Source organism: Mizuhopecten yessoensis, unplaced genomic scaffold (genome assembly GCF_002113885.1).
Source record: "Mizuhopecten yessoensis strain PY_sf001 unplaced genomic scaffold, ASM211388v2 scaffold1321, whole genome shotgun sequence".
Taxonomy (NCBI): Eukaryota; Metazoa; Mollusca; class Bivalvia; order Pectinida; family Pectinidae; genus Mizuhopecten; species Mizuhopecten yessoensis.
Window position 1 is genome coordinate 318,181 of NW_018403988.1, and position 20,936 is coordinate 339,116.

Sequence of the window (20,936 nt, forward strand, 5' to 3'; positions counted from 1 at the left end):
TCTTACTGGGTATGCAATTTTACAGCTGGTGTCATAAAGACACACTTGGTGAAACATCTGTTGTTTTTATGAAATAGACCACGTGGTAATCTACAGAAACACTGGTATAATACGCGCGTTAGAGGGGGCGGGGCAATTATCTTAATATGTTATCACTGATAACTCAAAAAATTGTTTTTAAATACTAATCTGCAATCAAAAGGGCGCTCATTTGAATTCCATGTGTCAACACTTATATATCTACAGTTAGTGGTGAGCTGATGTACATATAACCTGATGGACCGAAGGCCCCGAGGGCTGAAATTGGGATGGAGAAGTGATAAGGAGTACGATATCAAAATACTCTTATCCTAAGCTTTATATTACATGAGAATTGTTTAAAGTGTTTGCTCATGTATACCAAATCAAGATAAAAAATAAAATAAAAAATAAACAATATTATCTGCGACAAGTTACTGATATGATTCAAATCAATGTAATGACGAATATGTCTACAACACATTTTATTTAGTTTTTATAACACTGTCAGTCATTGATAGTCCGACTATATTTAAATAAACAGCGTTTTTTATTATAAGAATCAGTTATACAATTGTAATTGTAAGATCAAAGAAACGACCTCGAGGTGAATATCCGGACTCCCTTTTTGTATTGCCATTCCGGGCGCCACGACCTTGCAACAGAAATTAGCAAGGGACTGTTTCATTTTATTCCGTGCGTGCGAGGGTGAGTACTCAGAAGATTTAATTGAAGAGGTACCGGGAAAAAACAAACGCACAGAGAGTGAAAAATCCAAACCGGAACCGGAAGTATCGGGCATCGAGGTGTTGAAGGAAGCAGTAGTTGTAATCAAAAGAGACTTGAATGAATTAAAAACTTACAATAAAAAGGAAATATGTAAATTTAAAAAAAAAAATATGAAAATATCCTCAAAGAGAAAGAATACGTAAAAAATAAAGCAAAAAATGTACCAAACGGAACTGAAAACAGTGAGGAGTACAGTGGTCAAGTCAGAAAAGGAAATTGACGAACTACGTACAACAAAAACTACATTACATGAAAGTAATTGCAAACTGACACAGAAAAACGACGAGCTTACCATAGAACTAAACAATCTGAAAGAAGAGTGTGACGCATTGGCAAAAACTACGTGTAACATGAACATAAGCGTTTCAAACATAAAAAACGACTTAAAGAAAAGTATGAACTCGCTAGAAAAAAAAGCTGATTAATTTGAGAGACTATGTGTCTCAAACACGGGAGAAGATAAGAGATTGTGAACAAATTGCGTCCAAATTTGATGACGAACAGTCTAATGGTATAGTCAGCCTTAATCGACAAACTTACTGAGGATGTCAACCAGTGTCAATCATCTATTGCAAACCTACGACAGGAATTAACCGAAAATTGGAAATCAACAAAAGAGAAGAATATTACCAAAGACGCGAGGAATGATACTAAAGGATTATGTAAAACAACGAGTGCTCAAATGTCAAATAGTACTCGAACCATAGACGCCTATCCAGTTGAAATTGAAGTTATAGAACCAACAGTCCAATGCAGGAATCGGTTCGATACTTTCCGTATGGAACTTCGGGGAAAGACAGGTGGATACGGAATAGTACACAAAGACGATGGAAAGGACACTGTCGTATAGAATGTCTATAGGATAAAGGAGCAGATACATGTGTCCTATACAGATTGTAATCCAACACCAAAACACTGAACTAAAACTCCAGTTTATCAGAGAAATTTGTTGGTTATACGACACAAGCAATACGTAGAATTAGTCGATTTTAGTCGATTCATGGCATCAACAAGAATATAGCCTCCGAATCAGCCATGTGCGACTTCTTGAAAGAAGCTGGTGCGCGTGTTACGTTTCTGATGCACTTTGTACGTCGGTGGAAGAGTACAGCCTCGGCACAGTTAAACATTCTATCGGAAGATGCTGACATAGTTACTGGCAGTCACTTCTGGCCCGATGGCATAAGTATGAGGCCATGGGTTCTTCCCTTGATGAGTACAGACATGACTTAGCTTAATTTCATGTATTAGAACATTGAGGGGCTGATGGCGGGAACTCCGTACCAAATACACTGTCTAGAATGATTTGACATTGACATTTGTGGTATATCTGAGCATTGGATTAGGGAATATAACTTATCGTTTTTTGAACCATTTGAATCGGTGGGTTATAGTGTATTCGCAATATGTGTACAAGTCTACATGGATGGACTAGTATAGAATCCTATATAGACACTAAGAAATTGTAGGTTATGTAAATTAGATAACACATATTTGTCGTCTCGTGTATCTTTTACAAAATATTTTCTCGTTGATATAGAATATGAATTAAGTTCAAATAGACAAGGGTTCGCAGTTGATATACTAAGAATACTGCAAAAGTATGATTTGTTTGAAGTGTTTAATGATTTTATAACTAGCTGTGCTTTTCTGTCTAAATGTATGTTTGTTGTGTTAAAGTAAAGAATGCCGTGTACTCAGTAGAGGAATTAGTGTGGCGAGAAAGAATGGCCAATGATGGCGATTATTCTAGATTTTCTCTTATCCACAGTCATTTAGTACCACATGTATTATGGAGACTGGAATTTAAATTTCCATCCATAAGAGAAGCTATACAACATGTCATGAAATTAATTGTAACTATCAGAGAGTGTGTGGGTGAACCATTATGTCATAAATGTGGCTTTATGTACAGTGATATAGCCACCCATATAGTTCTACAATGCGATTATACAGGAGAGTTAAGAGATAGTTTATGGTGTGATATTATAAATATAAAAGACATAATGTTTAGTGTGTATTTACATTCCATGTCTGATTTTAATATGTTTCATATCCTCATTGGAGGAAATGTAGAATACCAGTTGAATTCATCGGAGTTAGATGTCTTATCCAGAATGTGCAAACTTTACTACAAATGCTGTCTTAACCTAAACTTTATAATGAGTCAATTATAACATTCTTCCCTTTTCTGCATTTCAGATGATGGTCATCTCTCTTCAGTAACTTAAGATAAGTTAAGGAGCGTAGAGACGCAAAGGGGAGTTAACTCCAGCGTAACCCTTACTTTACAATACAATTTACCTTTTGATTTTCAGCTTGTATATTGTCATATAACATGTACGTTACTTTGTCAATTTTCAATGAATGCATTTATGTATTGTTCTGTTTGTGAATCTTCGATTCTGAGGAAATAAAGAGAATAAAAATGAAAGTAGCGTTTTTGCAACTTCACAAACATCGCTCGCTTCGTTTTGAACTAAAAGTCATTTGGATTCTTTCCAAATGTTCTCCGGAGTAATCTGAATTGACAACAAAGGGCCAATGAGCTGTAGTAGGTCAAAATTGAGCTGCGTCTTTGAAAGATTGATTTACACGCGACAGCTTACACATATCCGTCGACATTGATCTTGGAGGTCGGGCGGCGCAGTTAATAGTTTATACGACGTCATCAGCCCCTCGTATAAGTAAATTTGTTTATCGATATCGAGTAGCAATATCCCCTAAAAGCGATATCTCACATGCATACGTATTGTGTAAATAATTTCATTACTGCAATGAGGAGTTACCTCCCCTGTACTGTGGCATTAGCGGGTCGGGAAAATGTGCCCGTTGGATACTTAGTGAGCTAAAGACAAATAAACGATTACAAAGAGTTTGTACCGTAAATATTATATGCCCCTGGTATATTTTGCCAATTAATGCTGCAGTGACAGGCTTGTAGATAAAGTGAAGAGTACATGTAGATCGGCGCCAGGACAATAAGTGTTGTATATAACACAGGATTCCGTCACTAAAACTGATGAACAATAATCATCTATACAACATCAGAACCACAATGGTCAGTCTTGAAATGAGACATTGTTGTGTCCAGTTGACTGAATGAATGCAACACCACGATGACGTCACAATGGTTCATTTTGAAGTTAAGAAACATTCATAGCTGAAAAACGGGAGTTAAAATGATCTTTGGGTACTCCTTTGACAAGAACTCCGCCAATATCTTTTTTAAACCACATATCCGGGGACCTGCCAATATATTTATTTTTTTATTCTTCCATAACTGGAATGTATTCAAGACAATGACGATTAACGTTTTTGCAGACTTCGTGTATTTTAGGTTTTTTAGACTGATGAAATAAAAAATATCTAACTCCGTGGTTTAGGTGAATAACATATTTAATGACAAAGAAACAAAATACAAACAATAATAAACATAAATGTACTATGTTTAGATAAGACAGCGGAGTTAATTGGACTGCCACACTCTGTGTGAGACATCACGCTCTGTGCGGTTTCTTTAGTTAGTTTTACCCAGTTGTCTACAACGCTCTCGAGTACTCTCAGCGGCATCGGACCGTTCTCCAGGACCACTGTATGGAACTTGCGTACATCAAACGCGTCACCTAAAACAGTATATCAGATAACGTCAGATATGTTCAATTCAGCTGAATTGTATCTCACATAACTATTTAAAACAATAAATAAATGTTCCATTTTTTAGTTATATAAGCTTAATTTCAAATATGGTTAAAAAAAAAAAAAAAAATGAAATCTTTTTGAAAATAAAAATCTAGATTACAATGTTGAAAAATTAAGGTTATACTTTTTTGTTTGACACACACGTCATAAGTCCAGCGCCTTACCAATTGATCTTAAAGAGAACCCCTAAAATGATTACGTATTTGGCAGGCACACTTTGACAATACAGAAATAATATTTTGTACCACGTGTATTTATTTACCTAATAATCGTTTCGCCCTTTCACGGATTTGTCTGATCTTGATTTCGCCGACTTTGTATGCGCATGCCTGGCCTGGCATCATGGTGTATCGGTCTATTTCCTTTTCCACTGTCTTAAGGGGCATGGCGGTGTGGTTCATCATATAGCCGATAGCCTGGTCTCTAGACCAACTAAGAAAAATGTCATTCAACCATATTAAAGAATGTAGTGATATTTGAACACGTAATGGTATACTTTTTTTGTATATAAATTGCTCACAACATATTTCTATATATACATTTGTTACGAATACTTTATGTATCATTGCACACGATTTACGATTTACGTTATATTGTGAACGTGTATTTCATTAAATTTCACAATGATGGAATAATAATTTAGTGCAGGAATCACAAATGTATCCACCAATTAGTTATTGATTCACAAATGAGCAAATTATCACATATTTGTGGAGTATTGTTATATTGCTGGAATCGCAAATGTGTCCATATGTATTCTTATCGAATAAAAAATGGGCGAAGTATTATCATAATGTATCATGAATTGGTGAAAGTTTATCTTTATTAATTATGACATGATATATTGATGACGTCATGCTGTTTAGAAGTATCCCGCATTCTTACTTGAAGTAGTGGATTCCAGTATCAATGACCAGTCGACACGCCCGGAATATCTCGAAACTGTAGCGCCCCATCCTGTGTGATATAACGCAAAAACATGATTGCTGCATACTGCACATGTCGAAAAAGATCCACCTTAAAAATGTTACCTAATTCACACTCTCTGAATCAACTTCTTTACCAAATTTTCTTTCTACACACAAAGCAGTATCTTATGCATACGCCTTATACTGTTACGTAATACACAACATTCTGTGACGTATACACCATACATTTTATGTATATCTTTTGTGACGTTTACAATATGTAAGTTTACGTTACATCTAACATTCTCTTACCTAACACACACCATTTATTTGCGCATAACACAACAATATGCGTCGTATACAAGGCATTGCGTAGCACACAACATTTTTTTTACCTCAACTCATATATTTTTTTCAACCAACAAACTTCATTATGCTGAGGTGAAATAATTATAATTGTTTTGAAAATAAATGCATGTTATTCACTTTTTAAAGATTATTAAATATAATATAGATCCTACGTCAGCTCAGTCTGGCTACTTACTGATTATGCTATCTCGACTCTCTGCGTGCATTTCTTCGACTCTCTTTCTTCGAAAAGGATTTAATATGGCGATTGTACAAAGGAGTAGAGAAGAAATTTGTTTTTGAACATTTAGTTTGGTATTTTTTTCGGGGCGAAAATCGAGATGTCACAATCTGGAATTATTATTGTGAGACATTTGTGTTACTGTAATAACTCTGTTTTCATAAAAAAACACACCAATACAACACAGAATAGAGAGAGAACTTGGTTGCATTATGTATTGTTTTTTTTTATTATATGTTATATACGCACATTTCATAGTCGTCTTGATACAAGCCTAACTCCTCGCCAAGGTATTCAGCGTATAGTCCCCATCCCTATCAAACAGAAACAGACTTAGAAATAGTTATTTCACAAAACAGCAACATTCATTTTGTTTAGTTAAGGATTGAATCCTGTTTTGTTGAGGTTTATGGGAGTATAAACCTCAATGGGTCTTGAGACAAATTTTATGAATTGCAAAGTAGTTAATTTTGAATTTTGAATTTGTCTCAAGACCCATTTAGGTTTATACCCAATAAACCTCAACAAAACAGGATTTGATCCTTATATTTTACATTCAGTGCGATATTGATATTTTTTTGGATAATTTCTAAAATATCGGGTTTGTGCAAGTCTAACACCACGGAAGGTACCGAAGCTTATGTCATCACCCACTGTAAGACGTCGTCCTGGTTAGATGAATAAATTGTTTGTATTGATTACAACAACAAAATAAATTAGGATGTAAATTAGCTTTCTTAAATTCCATTAAAAACTTCTGACCAAAAAAACAACAATCTATTAATAAAACTACTTCCCGCGCTCCGCGGAATAACAGAGTATCAGGTTGATAATATGCTGATGTATTCATAAGCCAACTGAAAAGTTCATTGAAAAATAACCTTTAAAAAGTTTAGTAGGTATATTGAGTCCAAGTTCATTAGAAATGTAAATATATGAATATGCAAACAATATCATAATACAGCGCAGAAGGAAAAATGAAAATCTCTACGAAAGCAGTAAGCTATAACCTTAAGCCATAGCATACTAATACCCCCACTCGACCATTGAGTTGATTTCAATATCTTAACCAATCAGAAGCATCGCGACCATCTTGAATCCCTCAATATAAAAGTCGAACTTTCATTAAAAAGCATACTCTATGTATCTCTCATAGAAAGTTTCTTTTTTGACTTTGCACTTGACTTATAATTACAAGAACAAGAAAGATTAATAACTATGGGAATAAAACGAAATTGAATGTTATCTAGTGCGCATCCAAATGATGTACCTTGTAGAAAAGTTTATATATCACAAACAGCTGTGTGTGTATGTGTTACAGTTCGATGACTTGTAAGGTGTGTACTCTATCACCGTCATCAGACAAACCTGTTGAATCTGACAATCAGACAAATGATTTGTCTGATGAAAGTGACCAAGTTCATGTCGTTCTAGTCATGAAAACGTCACACATAAACACTATGCTGGTTGTGATATATGAATGTTTCTACAGTCCATACTTCAGGAAAGTGTTCTATTTATTACCTGGATTCACAATATCACGATTTCAAGCTGATTTCTTCAACAGTAATTAGTCATCGGCTATCAGTGGGCCGGAGGTAAATGTGTTAACATCGATTATCAGTGGGCCGGAGGTAAATATAAATTCCTTTGCCTGCACTGTCGCTATTGTTGAATTTCCAACAGTGTCGACAATATAACATTGACAAATTTTGGAGGAAGCATCTCTTTTATCAAGTCACAGAAAAACACAGAACTCTTACACAAGTTAGAAATTATAATTAATACAATATTTCCTATACCTTATTAACGTAACAAAATATCTCCAACCCTCGGGATGATCATTTGATAGTCTAACCCTCGGTTCTAGGTAATTACCCCAATCATTTAATGGTTCTCTGTTTCACCCTCCGGGTAGAGGATGATTATTTCCCCCATCATGCAATATTTTTTTACATTAATAAACTTGATTTTTTCTTTTTTCATCACCTCTCTCCCGTCACATATGAGGGTACCTGTGACGTCAAAGCAATATTTATTTTCAAGTCTTATCTGTCATAACTTAGGGGTTGACAGAGAAATAAATATGTAGGGATTGACAGAAGAACCATGAGCAGGTAAAACGGGTAATAATTTTACAAAGGTAGGAGGAATAATTCTCTCTTGGAAACAAACATATTTTTTTTTCAATCACCTACCTCGACGTAGGCAGTGTAGAAGGGAAAGTTGAATGGCACCTGGAAATATTTTGTAATCTCGAGATGACGTCTGTATTCCGGAAGTTTCGACTGCGCCGCATAACTCAGCTGTAAAGAAGAGTGCTTCGAATGAATAAATGTATGGCTGAATTAATCTATTTTAACCATTTTAATTTATGAATATTTAATAGATGAAGAGAATAAAGTGGTAAATAGATGTTGTAATATCATTTTGTTTATAAGTCTTCCACAGTCCATGGTTGTTTTCATGTTATAACCTCATTAACTACAACAAAACCGATGACGTCATATGCTGTTGTAATTAATGAATACCATTGCTTTATCGAAAAAATGAGTATAAAACAACTAAATTTGCATCCAGAACGTGATTATTCGTCTTTCAACTGAAAATGTAAGAAATAACCAAGATTTATTTTTCTCATGGCTTATGAATGAATCATGCCCCATTGGTAGAATTTTAAAAATAAATAAATCAATCTTATAGCGATATGTTACAGCATTGACAAATAGCTGACGAGCTGACTTGTACCTAGTACATGTAGGATGTCCTAAAGCGATATAAAAAAAACTCTGTTGATAGGCTGACCGTCGTGGACTAAACGTTTCTTTTATCTTTGATAACAATATATAGATATGTACAGTTATCTACTGTTTTGTTGTGAAATCCTTCATGGCAATAGCGAAACTATTTTGTTTGCCATACACTTTGCATCGGGAGCCATCGGCGAACTGATTTTGCCTCGTTTGCCATTTTAATTTGCAATCTGAACTAAATCGTGAGCCATCGGCACTTTCCGTAAACGACAACGGAAAGTGCCGACAGTTCCCGATTGAATTAAAATACAGTTAAATCCGGAATTAAAAAATAGGAGAACAAGAAACAAAAAAAGTAACAAATAGCCGGAATGGAAAGTTTTCCCCTTGTGAACAAATGTATTGCACCAACCAACCAAGGTACCGAAATGGCTATTTTGTTTAAATAATGGTTCCGTACCTGGAAGTGATGACCAGGTTCCGCCTCGTGTAGCGTCAGCGCCATAAATGTAAAGGTGGGACTGTGGATAACAAATGGACGATTTAATGTTCAACGTCAACACTAGAGAGACAAACACTCGGTTTAACGATTTCAGCTACCTCCATCGTTCTTACTAATCAGGTAGAATGGAAACGATTTGATACTGTTTTTATCAAAACATTCAACAAAGTGAATTAATTACACCTTTTGAATATGCAAAGTAAATATACCGCATATTTGTGACGTAATCCTTTTTGTTTTTGCTTAATTCAATGTTACACTGTACATACCACGATAGTATATAGCCAAACAATTTAGTTGATTATAAATAGTATAATTAAAGTTAACTGACGCATTCTAAACATTTTAATAAATCTATTTAATAACATTTGTGTCACATTCACCCCAGTTTTCTTAAAAGTGCAGAAGTATCCTCTATGAACTCGGTGGGAAAGATCACAACTGAAGTTTGTAATTATCCAGATAGACAGACAACTGTGCTGTGACTAATCCACTTTATCACAAAGATTTAAATATAACTGAACCCAGAAACAAATCAACGCTATTTGAACTGTAACAAAGACATCGCGGCTTGTTCTGACCATTGCACCAGGGTTATTCAGCTCACTGATTTGACTAATGATGAAGTAATACCACCCCAAATATACACTCAGTTAAACTATCATTGGGGTGGCTTTTTTTAATCGAAAATTGACACAACCCCCGAAAACATGTAAAATTATACTGAACTCTTCAGTTAAGGTTCAAATATAGCTGTAACAAATTATCATGTGTCTGTGATTTCCAACTAGGGTCAGCGCCACAATGGAGAAACAATTGAAACCAGCAACTGTTTGAACAATTATATTTGATAAGACAATTAATTTGACTTATCTCTTGTAATCGTCTTTTTTAGTGAATATAATTACTCGAAGAAATTGTCATATTTTCTTTCATCCCGCCGACATGTTGCTTTGTCCGGTGCAAATTAACATTGAAAGAGAAATAACACTGTCGTGTGGCGAATACAGGGAGGCAACTCTGTGGAGCTTACTTCATCTTATTAGGAATTGAAAAGGGAGGCAACCCCGTTCGTTCCACGATATCAAAATACATACTGTGACTGCGGTCTATTTGTGTTGACGTAAAATGTCCCGGGCCTCTCGCCGTCCTTCGACCCCGTCATATACAGGCCCTGTGGGCCATCAGATGGCAGCGATACTATCCTGATGATAGATATATAAGACAATTATTTATAGGCTTGGTTTCCGCTCGATCACATTAAGATTAAATACAGTTAATGTTGATGAACTATTCATATTTTAATTAGGTATACAGCTTGATGATTCAGTCGACGAAAATTAAACAATATTAGTTTAACGGAGGCACAGTTGATACAAAGAAGTTTCTCTTTAACCTTTTTTTTAATAAGCAGACAAATGTGTTTGCAGGTGAATCAAACGACTTTTTAAGTCATGATTTAAATATGATAATGATGGCTTCACTGATTTTTTCAACTCCTTGAGGGTAAATTAATGCATTAAATATAATCAATTAAAAGTAAAACTCATATCGTTATAATTTAATGGTTTGCTTCCAAATCACTGAATTTAACCGTTTTGATGTTTTCTGTTTTTAAATCGAATTTGAAAGTACACCCTTATTTTCTTCACCAAAGAGTACTACAGTTACATCGGATTTAGAGAAATATAGATATGTTTCGTAAAAAGGTATTTTTGACCTCTGTAAGGTACAAGCGAATGCGAAGATCACGCTTATTTAAATAAGACACCCCGGGACCTTTTCAGCTCACCTTGAGTTTTAATTTTAATTGACAATCTGTTTAATATTGTACACGTTTTTCAAAAGATTATAAGGTAACAAGGACTGAATCTTTGGTGTTTGGCCAGGAATATGGTGATGGGGATATGAACGGTTAACATGTTATGACAAAAGACGTAAATAACAAGGGACCAGGCCAGACCCCAGGTCAAGTTCCAGCGTTCGTTTCTTCATGCCTAACATGTGTATAGATGTTTACACGTAGGGTGGATTTTCAACTGTTTTTACTGTATAACCCAGGCATAAAGTACCCTAAGTGAGGTGGGAGTTGTATATATGTTAATAGGATGGTGATTTCAACCGTTGACTTGTTATGACCTAGCGAGAAAGCCCCCGGGGTTGACCTTGACCAATGAGCCAAACAGGTTGGATTGAGTGTAGTTGTCTATTCTTGCTTTGCCATTGTATATATGGTTATAGAATGGGAATCGCTTCACTTTCCAAGTTATGACACAAAGAGTAAGTACCCAGAGGTGATGCCGGGCCCGCGAGCAAACATGGTAGCATGGAATTGATTTCTTGATGCCTAGCAATTGTTTATATGGTTATAGGGTGGATATCTGTACTGTTTTCGTGTTATGATCCAGAGAGTAATTACGAAGGGGTAAGGAAAAACCCAGCACATATCGCAAAAGCACTAGTCTATGTGCCTTTTCCTGTCCTTGCAATGGGAACGGACCATAGGATAATTTTGGTAACAATAGGGTAGGGATCTTAAGTGTTTCCAAGTTATGACATAAATGTATAGGACCCGGTCGTCCCTCTGCTTCCAAAGTTGTCACACCCTCAATATATACAAATCTGACTTTTCGTAGCTCAAGAACGTTTTAGATCAAATTAGGTTGAATTACCGATTTGCATGTGGAGGGAGAAGGATTTATCTCCTTCAAGCCAGGCGAGCTAAACACTCCAAGCAATAAAACTCTGTAGGCCGTGCAGAGAAACATCCCTTATACATTGGTAAACACTATTTTGTTGCTTACCTTAAAGGTTTATCAGGTAAGTTTTCAAAATATTTTGATAAAGCTGGTTTTATTCTGTATTTATAAATAGAGCGGTATTCCATCAACACCTCATCCTGTAAACACAAAAGGAAACAAATAGTATATAAATAAATAACATAGAAACACAAGTGACAAAGGAAGTCAGTAGTATGACTCGTCCCCAGTCCGGGCCCGTTAATGATATCAGTACCTTGATGACAATTGGTATATATACTTGTCAATAGAACATTTGTTACCATGAACGTATTGAGATTATAGGGCTGTTGACCATAGCAACATCAAAGACTTCTTTTTTAAGGAGATGGGTTTGTGTAGTTGCAGATATTTCCAGGCTCGGCGATTAGATGCCGTAGGTCTTTAGTTCGAGGCCCGGACAAGGTTTGGATAATAAAATTGTCTCCCTTTGTCACTTATGTTCCTATGACATTTATACAATTAATAAACACAAGGTATCTTTTACACTAGTGTCTGTTGATCCGAAGGATTATATATGAACTTTACCTGTCGTACTTGTACTGTGCGTAATATATAATTAAGGAATGACCAAGATTTTGTTTTGGTATATACGGTATATACCGAAAAAAAATTGTGCACTTTGCATAAATCCGCTAAGCGGTTTATGCAAAAAAGGGCACAACTTATTTTCGTTATATACCGTATATACCAAAACAAATTCTTGGGCATTCTTTATAATTTAATTTAAAAATAATAGACAAGCACGTTGTAAATTCACAGTTAAAGATTTATTTAATTTTTACGTAAACTAAACAATTGCGCTACAAGAAAGCTGTGCTGTAATTTTGCATTCTGAAGTGTAAAAAGTAGTTCCGTCATCAGTTGTTTTTCTTTTTAGGTATATTATTATCATTTATATATCGCCAAACCCCTTTATAACGCCAAAAAACGTCGCTGGACAAAGAGAGCCAGTATAAAGAGGTTTTACTATAGTGTTTGCGTACTGTTATGCTACTTACTGCATTTGCACGTTGCAAACCTTCGTCTAATTTCAGCATGTCAAAGAATTCTCGTACGCTGCCTTCGTATTCAAGCTTCTTCATAACCTATTTGGTACATAAAGGTGGCAATGTCATTACAAACGTACCAATTTATGACGTTACCCATGTGGTACACAGTTAAGATGACGTCATAACTAAAGTGGTTAACAATAAACCAATGACATATACATGTATGATACACAAAAACCATTATGGTACAGTATACATTGAAAATCTAAAATTCGTTTTAACTCATTTCAAGGTATTTGTCCTTGTTACACATTATGTCACATCAGCTGTTGGTACGCTTTTTGATATCAGAAATCCATTTGATGGTCTCATTTTACAGAATTATAGCTGTATCATGTGATACCATTCATGAATAAGGCGACAAGAAAACCTCACATAAACAACATTTGGACCTCAAAATCAATGAGCTTTGGGGGGAAATAGGAACAGAGATATGCTTTTTATGGAGACTTTTAAGAGTCCATGGGTAATAAGACCATGTGTTCCGGTAGAATGAGCGCAATCTGCTCATCGACTACACCAACCACATGAAGCTAGATCAAATCAAAGTAATGTCATATCCTTGAAGTGAGAAACGGGACAGTAACCATATAGCACACTAGGGAGCATCATCAAAACTTCATAAAGAATACATGTACTGGGGTAGTTGACGTGGTACACAATAATGACGATCTCGTTATTTACGTTGACAAACTATACGTCACGTGTTTCTCATTAATAGTGCTGTCATAACCAACGTGGCACATAATGAATTCAAACTTTCGTATTTAAAATTCAAGTATTAGAAAATTGTTTACTGAAAACTACGTGTGCCTTTTAATCACTAAACAGTTATGTATAAGAATGAATATATCTACCTGATGAACATTACCTTTTTCATACGTTTTAATATTCTGGCCACCTCGTCCTGTCCTAGTTTAAAAACCTCCTCAGGAGTCATATCTACAGACAGATGGAACTTTAGACATGCTCTGTAGAATTCCTTCCCTTCTCTCCAAGAACCTACACCGATGTGTTTTCTCGTGTTTTCCATATATTTCTGTGAGGAAAAATATTCAGAATGCAATGTCTACCTATGTATAAATAGAATATTTGATTCTTAAAGAAGCATCATTATTCATTCCGTTACAAGTAATACAATACCTTCATTTCTTTACTTTTAAATAGCTCGTGCTCTTTGTCGATGAACATTGTGCCATTTCAAGGCTTCTTTATAAGATTTTATGTGAACAATTTTGAAACCATCATGCATATTTTTTATTTAAAATAATAAAAAAAAATGTTCTTTTATTCTGCTTTAAGTTTCGAATGATGATCAATCTATCGTAAATAAGTGTTTTTGTGGCAGAGATAAAAGTAATTAGTTTGTTATAAAAGTAATGATGAGTTTATATTAAATTGGAATATCCATTATCGTTTGCAAAATTGGGGTAGATTCATTAAAAATTATTAATTCTCAAGTGAATGTTCTTATAACACACATAACATTATTCAGAAAGCTTATCCGAACACAAACCGATGGTTTGTACCCATTCAATACGAGTTTTCTATATCAATGTAAATCATAAAATAATGGCCGGTCGTTCCCTCGTTATGTTGAGATTACGCGCTGCTACGTAAACAATTCACAACCAGCACTTGTGTTTTTTCATGATACGCCTGGACAGATGTTTACATACAGTGAAATATACATAACACTGCAATCAAGACTACTATGTGTGGTACTGTCCTAGCAAGATAGCACGAACTGAGCAGCTAGCATGTAAACGTGGTGCTGTCATATTTCTATATCTAGATTGGGTATATACTGTATTCTCTGTTCTCATAATCCATTTTGAATTTTGTAATCGCATCATAAATACGTTATCTTTTTATTACCCTAATAACAAATTTCGGTATATTCTAATCTCTGATATTATAGAACGACCAACTACTGAATATATAAAAATAGACGTGATACGTCATATAGGTAATAAAACACGATACACTTGGCCTCAATACACATTGGAGTATTTCATTAAGTTGACCAACATATCAGAGGGGTCTTCATATAATATTTCTCTTTTGCTTCGTGTCTGCTAAGTGCATTGTGTAACGTTAATGCTTGATTGTTAAAATGTCGTCGTCATTTTAAGGGTTATTTTCATGAAGTCATCCCTCTGAAGTGATATATATGAAGAGTAGAGATAAAGAAATGCACACATCTCTGTTTAGCATGCAGGACTGTAGCAGTTGGTAACTTGGGTACTTTGAGTGACTTTTATATTCCTTTAGCAGACAAGAACAGGTCCGTAGCAGCCCTACATTACTCGCCCATACATTGATAATGTGAGATGATTTCAGAAAAATTAGTTTACTTACTTCAACAACAAAATTCTTTAACTTTACGAATGCATCTATGACGTCTGAGCAGTAGTTTCGGGCGAGGGATCTCCAGTGTGATCTGTATCAACACAAACAAACAAAATTTAGCTTAAAATGAAAAAAATAGTAGGACTATATCATGTGAACAAAAATTAAAAAAAGATTGACTGTATATTCGATGACAAGAAATATACGATCAAAGTCGATATTGAAGATCACTGAAAACTTTTATATACAATTGTAACGCTGTTTATAATAACCGTATTCTTATGTATATATAAAATATATTAAAACTACCGTTATACTTTTTTTTTTTATTTGAACATTTTAATCGATTTACGTCGCACGAAATATGTGAATATTTGAAGAAAAACAATATAATGTAACTATGTTTAAAGATTTGTTTTTTGTTTGTTTCAATTGTCTTTAATATATGACGAAACTTTTCGTATGTTTGTCAATTTGTCAATAAATTGACAAACAACCAAAAGTGGATGTATGTTGATATTATGACGTGTATGAGAGCATAGTACATGTATATACATATACAGGTTAGCTTGCCTACCTAGGGTAACAAGACTTTATATTAGAAATTATGTCCTCGATAGAAACTTTTCTTTACCCTCTTGTATAGTTTACATGTCACCATTGGTTCATTGTTCATGGAGCCTGTTCCGAGTAGTGTCGTTTTGAATAATGCAGTATCTAAGTTTGTGTTTTCTATGTGAGAAATTCCAGTCTGCACTAAAAGGAGTTTACGTTCGTCTTCTAGACCTGAATTTCACCTGGGAGTTTTCAATGCTTATCATAATCAAAGACTTTTTTCATTTAGATCGTCGATGACCTTCGTACTTTTCTGTATGCTAGTAGGTGCCGCACGTATGACAGTTAACCGTTTTTTCTTAGATTCATGTTGCCTTTCCTATTGTTTACGTGTCATCTCACTTATATTTCTACTACATCGACCTGTCGTTGTGTGTTTATGAGAAATGCATCTTTTTCCACATTGAGAATATGGATTATCCCATGGAATTTTATACTAATCTGTATATCAGGTAAATAAGTTATTGAATAACATAAATTATTATATGTCGATAAGAAAAAAATCAAAATCAAACTCTAATGCGCACTTACTTGGTTTCCTCTGAAATATGCATTATGTTATCCAGCGTAGTATTAAAGGGTTTAAATAATATCAAATCTGAAGGCTCGGATTTCAAAAATGCATCAATTTGTCCTGGAACTGCTTTCTGAAAGGTCGGAAACATTAAATACATATTAATCAATGTAGTTCTGTGCCTTCTGGTATTATATCAAGGTAAGATATGACGATTCTGTCCAAGATTCTAACCCTTTCAACCCTATGTAACTGAAGTAAACTCTTCCATGCATTGATATGGATGAGTCCATTATGGTCTACAGTGGTGAAAGGGTTATTTGATGAAATGATAGTCGATGTGAAATGGATTATTGTGATACAGCGACGACAATATATATATAATTGTATTAGAAAAACAAATTGCTATTCTGCGCAAAAAAGACATTATATAAACGAAGTTTATGATACTGTTGATAGTTAAATAATGAATATTTTCGTGATTTTCACTTTACCATCTTAATCGTGATAACATTAATGTATCATCATTTTTGTTTTGAAATGTACCTGTGTAAAAAGACTTGGAGATCCACAAAATATGAATTACAGTATATGAAGGACACGAAGATGAGGTGTTGAAGTACTTACGATGGCTGACAAATGATGTGTATGTTGTACCTCGATTGCTTTTTTTAATCTGTCGATAATTTCATCGACCTGAAAAATAATCAACAAAGATTTCTTGTGCTTATTTCATTCGTTACATTTTTGAAAACATCAAGCACGTATACCTGCTGTAATTAAACTGGTCCTGCGTTATAATGGGTTTATTAAAACTGTAATTTGTTTTAATCGCAAAATGAATACTCATACAATTAAAATATACCATATCAACCAAAATAGAATATTACATAAAAAAATATAATTCTGCAAAAACCAGTATATCGGGATGAAATGAAATTGACATATTAAGTTTTTAAACTTCATTTATAGATTTTGTCTCATCATAAGAGAACCTAGGCAACAAATATAATTGTCGATCCCTACAAGGTATGGCAAAACCTCCTCCTGTTGATTGTGTTGTTAGAATCAAACTTGGAAATAAACAAGCTGCATGCTATGGTTTGTCAATCCCAGCCTTTTTAGGCAAGTCATGTATAAAAGTAATTGTAAGTCTTTGTTTTGTTTCACAACTATAACTAATATTATTATCCATATGTTGTAAATCGCTTTAGAGAAATTTTACAAATTATATAGGGCGCTATATAAATGTTGTATATTATTATTATTATTTGTTATTAGTGTGTGTTGTCTGAATCATACTAGAAAGTAACAAGTATATGACTATGCTTTGTTAATCCCTACCATTTTAAGAACGTTTTTTAGTCTAAGATGTCAGGTTAAACTTTAAAAGCACAGGTAGATTGTCAATTCTATGTCGATCCCTACCATTTTAGGCAAATCCTTTAGCCTGGCAAGATAATTGATGAAATCTCCGTGTGATATGAACGGCGTGATGTCCACCATAGCCTGCGGGTTGCTCTGGATGCCCTCGATAAAGTTGATTGGATTCAGAGCGAGAAAACTGAAAACATATTGTGAGTAATGTAAACTTAGATGAGTGTGAGAGAGAATTATAAATGTTTTTGTTTTTTTTAATCTGATAGTATTAGAGTTTGACATTTTGAGCCCAGATAAGGCTAGTGCGATACGCCCTCGCTAATGTAGCACGTGTCTAAAACAGGTCTGTTTGCCAAACTTAAATATATTCTGCAATGAAAATGACAACAGGATCATCACATTTCAAACATTTCCTGTTTCAGAGATTTTTTCTTTATTTTCTCAAAGGGAACAAGTGGTTTCATATTCAATTTGGATATTCACCCTTGGTGACATACATGTTTTGTACTAAATGTACCTCCCTCTTTGTAACCACATAAACAGCCCGTGTTAGACCCCGTACAGCCCTGGTTCACCGTCGGAGCTTATTTGTCCTTTGACGGGAAAGAAGCTTTGATGTATACAGCAAAAACATCTAGAATCAAGTTGATTAAACAGTGCTGTGTATCTTTTAAAGTCTTTATGTCTAGCATGTAATTACGTCATGACGTTTATAATGTTAAAGTAACAACAAACAGATATGACGTGATCGGTAGAAAATTATTTGATAATTTTATTTTATATTGGTTCATACAAACGTTGAAAGTAAACAGTATCTACAACGCCTACGATTCGTGCTGTAAATATCCCCTCTTAAAACATGGAATTAAGTGAATAATTGTAAATTCACTAAGACAATAAAAAAAAAGTCGGTTTGTGTACGTTACAAATGTTTTGATGATTAGTCAACAAATTGTCATTCATGAATGTGTCGGGTATGTAACTATATCGAAACGAAAAACCCTTAAACGAAGAAGCATATTTCCTACAGTATCCCCCCGTTCCACCGATCTTGTGTGTTAAAACAGAGAACGGTAACACTGGAATTGAAAATTATCAAAGATGAATGCTACTTTGGTTAATTAATCAACGATTCTTTTAAAACTTAAAAAAAATGCATTGAATATATTTTGGAAATCAACACGAAAATGTAATACCAATTTAAAGTTGTTAAGGGAGATTAGTCTAACACCAAACACATTAATACCACATTTGTTAGTGTGCTACCTGAATGAATATAAAGTTAAGAGTATTCGAGTGTCGAACTGTCATTAAAAGCACGCACTTAATGAGGACAGTAAATTCTTCCTCCTGAAAAAACTGACATCATGGTAATAGAATGGGCTCACATGTTGCTCCATAGTAGTTCGTTATACCAGAAACTTTGCACATAAATTAGTTGATATCAAAACAAACAATGTTTGAGTTTACTATTGCTTGTGAATAATTATTAAAACACGGGTAACCTAAAACGTGGTGGGTCTGATTTAAGATGTCGAAATATATTTAAAAACAAAAAACTTTTTTGACTACATTTTTTTCGCGGTATCTATCATTGACACGCTAATTATGTATAGCTCGTACTATACAAGTACATTTCCTTAAGGTAATTATACATACACTAATTTATGATTGCACAAATAGATTCAATGCGCCGTTGAGAGCTCAAGTGTAAGTTAGCTGGTTTAGTATCGTTTGATACAATGCAAAGATGATACATTTTGATTAACTGCTGCATAACACTTAACAATGACTTACAGATATATATTAAACTTGTTAGGGTTTAAAGTATCCCGGCTAGTGTCGGGATAACAACGGCGTCATTTCACAGCAATTAAGACCCCCAAAGAATACAACATGTTTCATTTCCTGAATTTGTTATGAGGTGATAAGACAGATCACGTCTGAATTGCTATAATCAGCTTCCTGTGTTTCGTTCCAAGTTTTATCAACAACGGGGAAAGTTTTATTAAGTGTTACAGTGGTAGAGAGTTGTAATATTATATATTGACAAGATGTGAACGTTCATTATCACATTTCCTGCTTCGTACAATCATCACTTTCACGTCGAGTTAAATTATCTTACTGCAAAAATGGTCCGTAATTTTCTGATTAAGTTTAACAATGTGCACGCTCAACTTGGCATACATCACACAAAGGAACTGTGTCTGTTTGTTCTGCCGTACCATTACCTGGCATAATTCACCAATTTCCTTCCTTCTTGATATATTATCAAGGATTTTGTTCACACAATCAAGACAAATTTACATGATACCTATCATACTCATCTAAACAGGTGTCAATGGATTTTAATCCCGATAGAGAATCGTACCAAGCTTGGGTGTCAGAGTGAGGGTAACATACACTCAATACCGACAGTAAGTGTCGGTGTGTATAGACATACCACTTGTTTCTGGGTCGTTCGAGACAGAATCCCACGTAAGAAAACCGATCGACGTCTGACAAGATTGGAGCTCTCGTAAGATTTCAGGAGGAAAACCAAGCTTATGTTTTACTGATAAGGCTTAAACCAACCCATATATATATATATATATATATATACCTCACAGTTGTAATGTCTCACGTACGCTTTGTCTGTCATTTCGTACATAATTGACCGAGCTGAATCCCGTAGGAACCAGTATTTGCTTGTGAACTATTATACATCTAAATAAAAATGGCAGCCGGGAACTGGCCTCTGATTGGTCGATAATTAAAACCTTTCGGAAAGTAACTGCCATTATAGTTCCTCAAACATGAACGATGGAGCTCTGAGTGGTCTACATTTTGATATTATACATTTCGTTCAAATAATTCCATATCATGGTAGTACAGAATATACTATGACTGCGGTTTTCCCCAGTTTTAACCAGATGGCAGCCGTGGTAAGGCTTCTGATTGGTTGAATTTTAGATATTTTTCCAA

The 20,936-nt window shown here is 34.7% G+C and overlaps 1 protein-coding gene across 3 annotated transcripts in view; it reads right to left on the reverse strand.

Annotated features, from left to right (window-relative positions):
* Positions 1-4,194: 4,194 nt before the first annotated feature.
* Positions 4,195-20,936, reverse strand: part of LOC110459975 — a 52,075-nt gene continuing 35,333 nt past the window's right edge. For all 3 annotated transcript variants that reach the window (XM_021512590.1, XM_021512601.1, XM_021512612.1), the window contains exons 6-19: positions 18,021-18,156; positions 17,220-17,288; positions 16,610-16,725; positions 15,473-15,554; positions 13,983-14,150; positions 13,061-13,147; positions 12,066-12,160; positions 10,359-10,466; positions 9,220-9,280; positions 8,205-8,312; positions 6,256-6,320; positions 5,395-5,466; positions 4,772-4,941; positions 4,195-4,433 (exon numbers count right to left, since the gene is read on the reverse strand). In XM_021512590.1, coding sequence (XP_021368265.1) covers positions 4,207-4,433; positions 4,772-4,941; positions 5,395-5,466; positions 6,256-6,320; positions 8,205-8,312; positions 9,220-9,280; positions 10,359-10,466; positions 12,066-12,160; positions 13,061-13,147; positions 13,983-14,150; positions 15,473-15,554; positions 16,610-16,725; positions 17,220-17,288; positions 18,021-18,156 — 1,564 coding nt within the window. In that variant the 3' untranslated portion in view covers positions 4,195-4,206. The remainder of the gene's footprint in view (positions 4,434-4,771; positions 4,942-5,394; positions 5,467-6,255; positions 6,321-8,204; positions 8,313-9,219; positions 9,281-10,358; positions 10,467-12,065; positions 12,161-13,060; positions 13,148-13,982; positions 14,151-15,472; positions 15,555-16,609; positions 16,726-17,219; positions 17,289-18,020; positions 18,157-20,936) is intronic.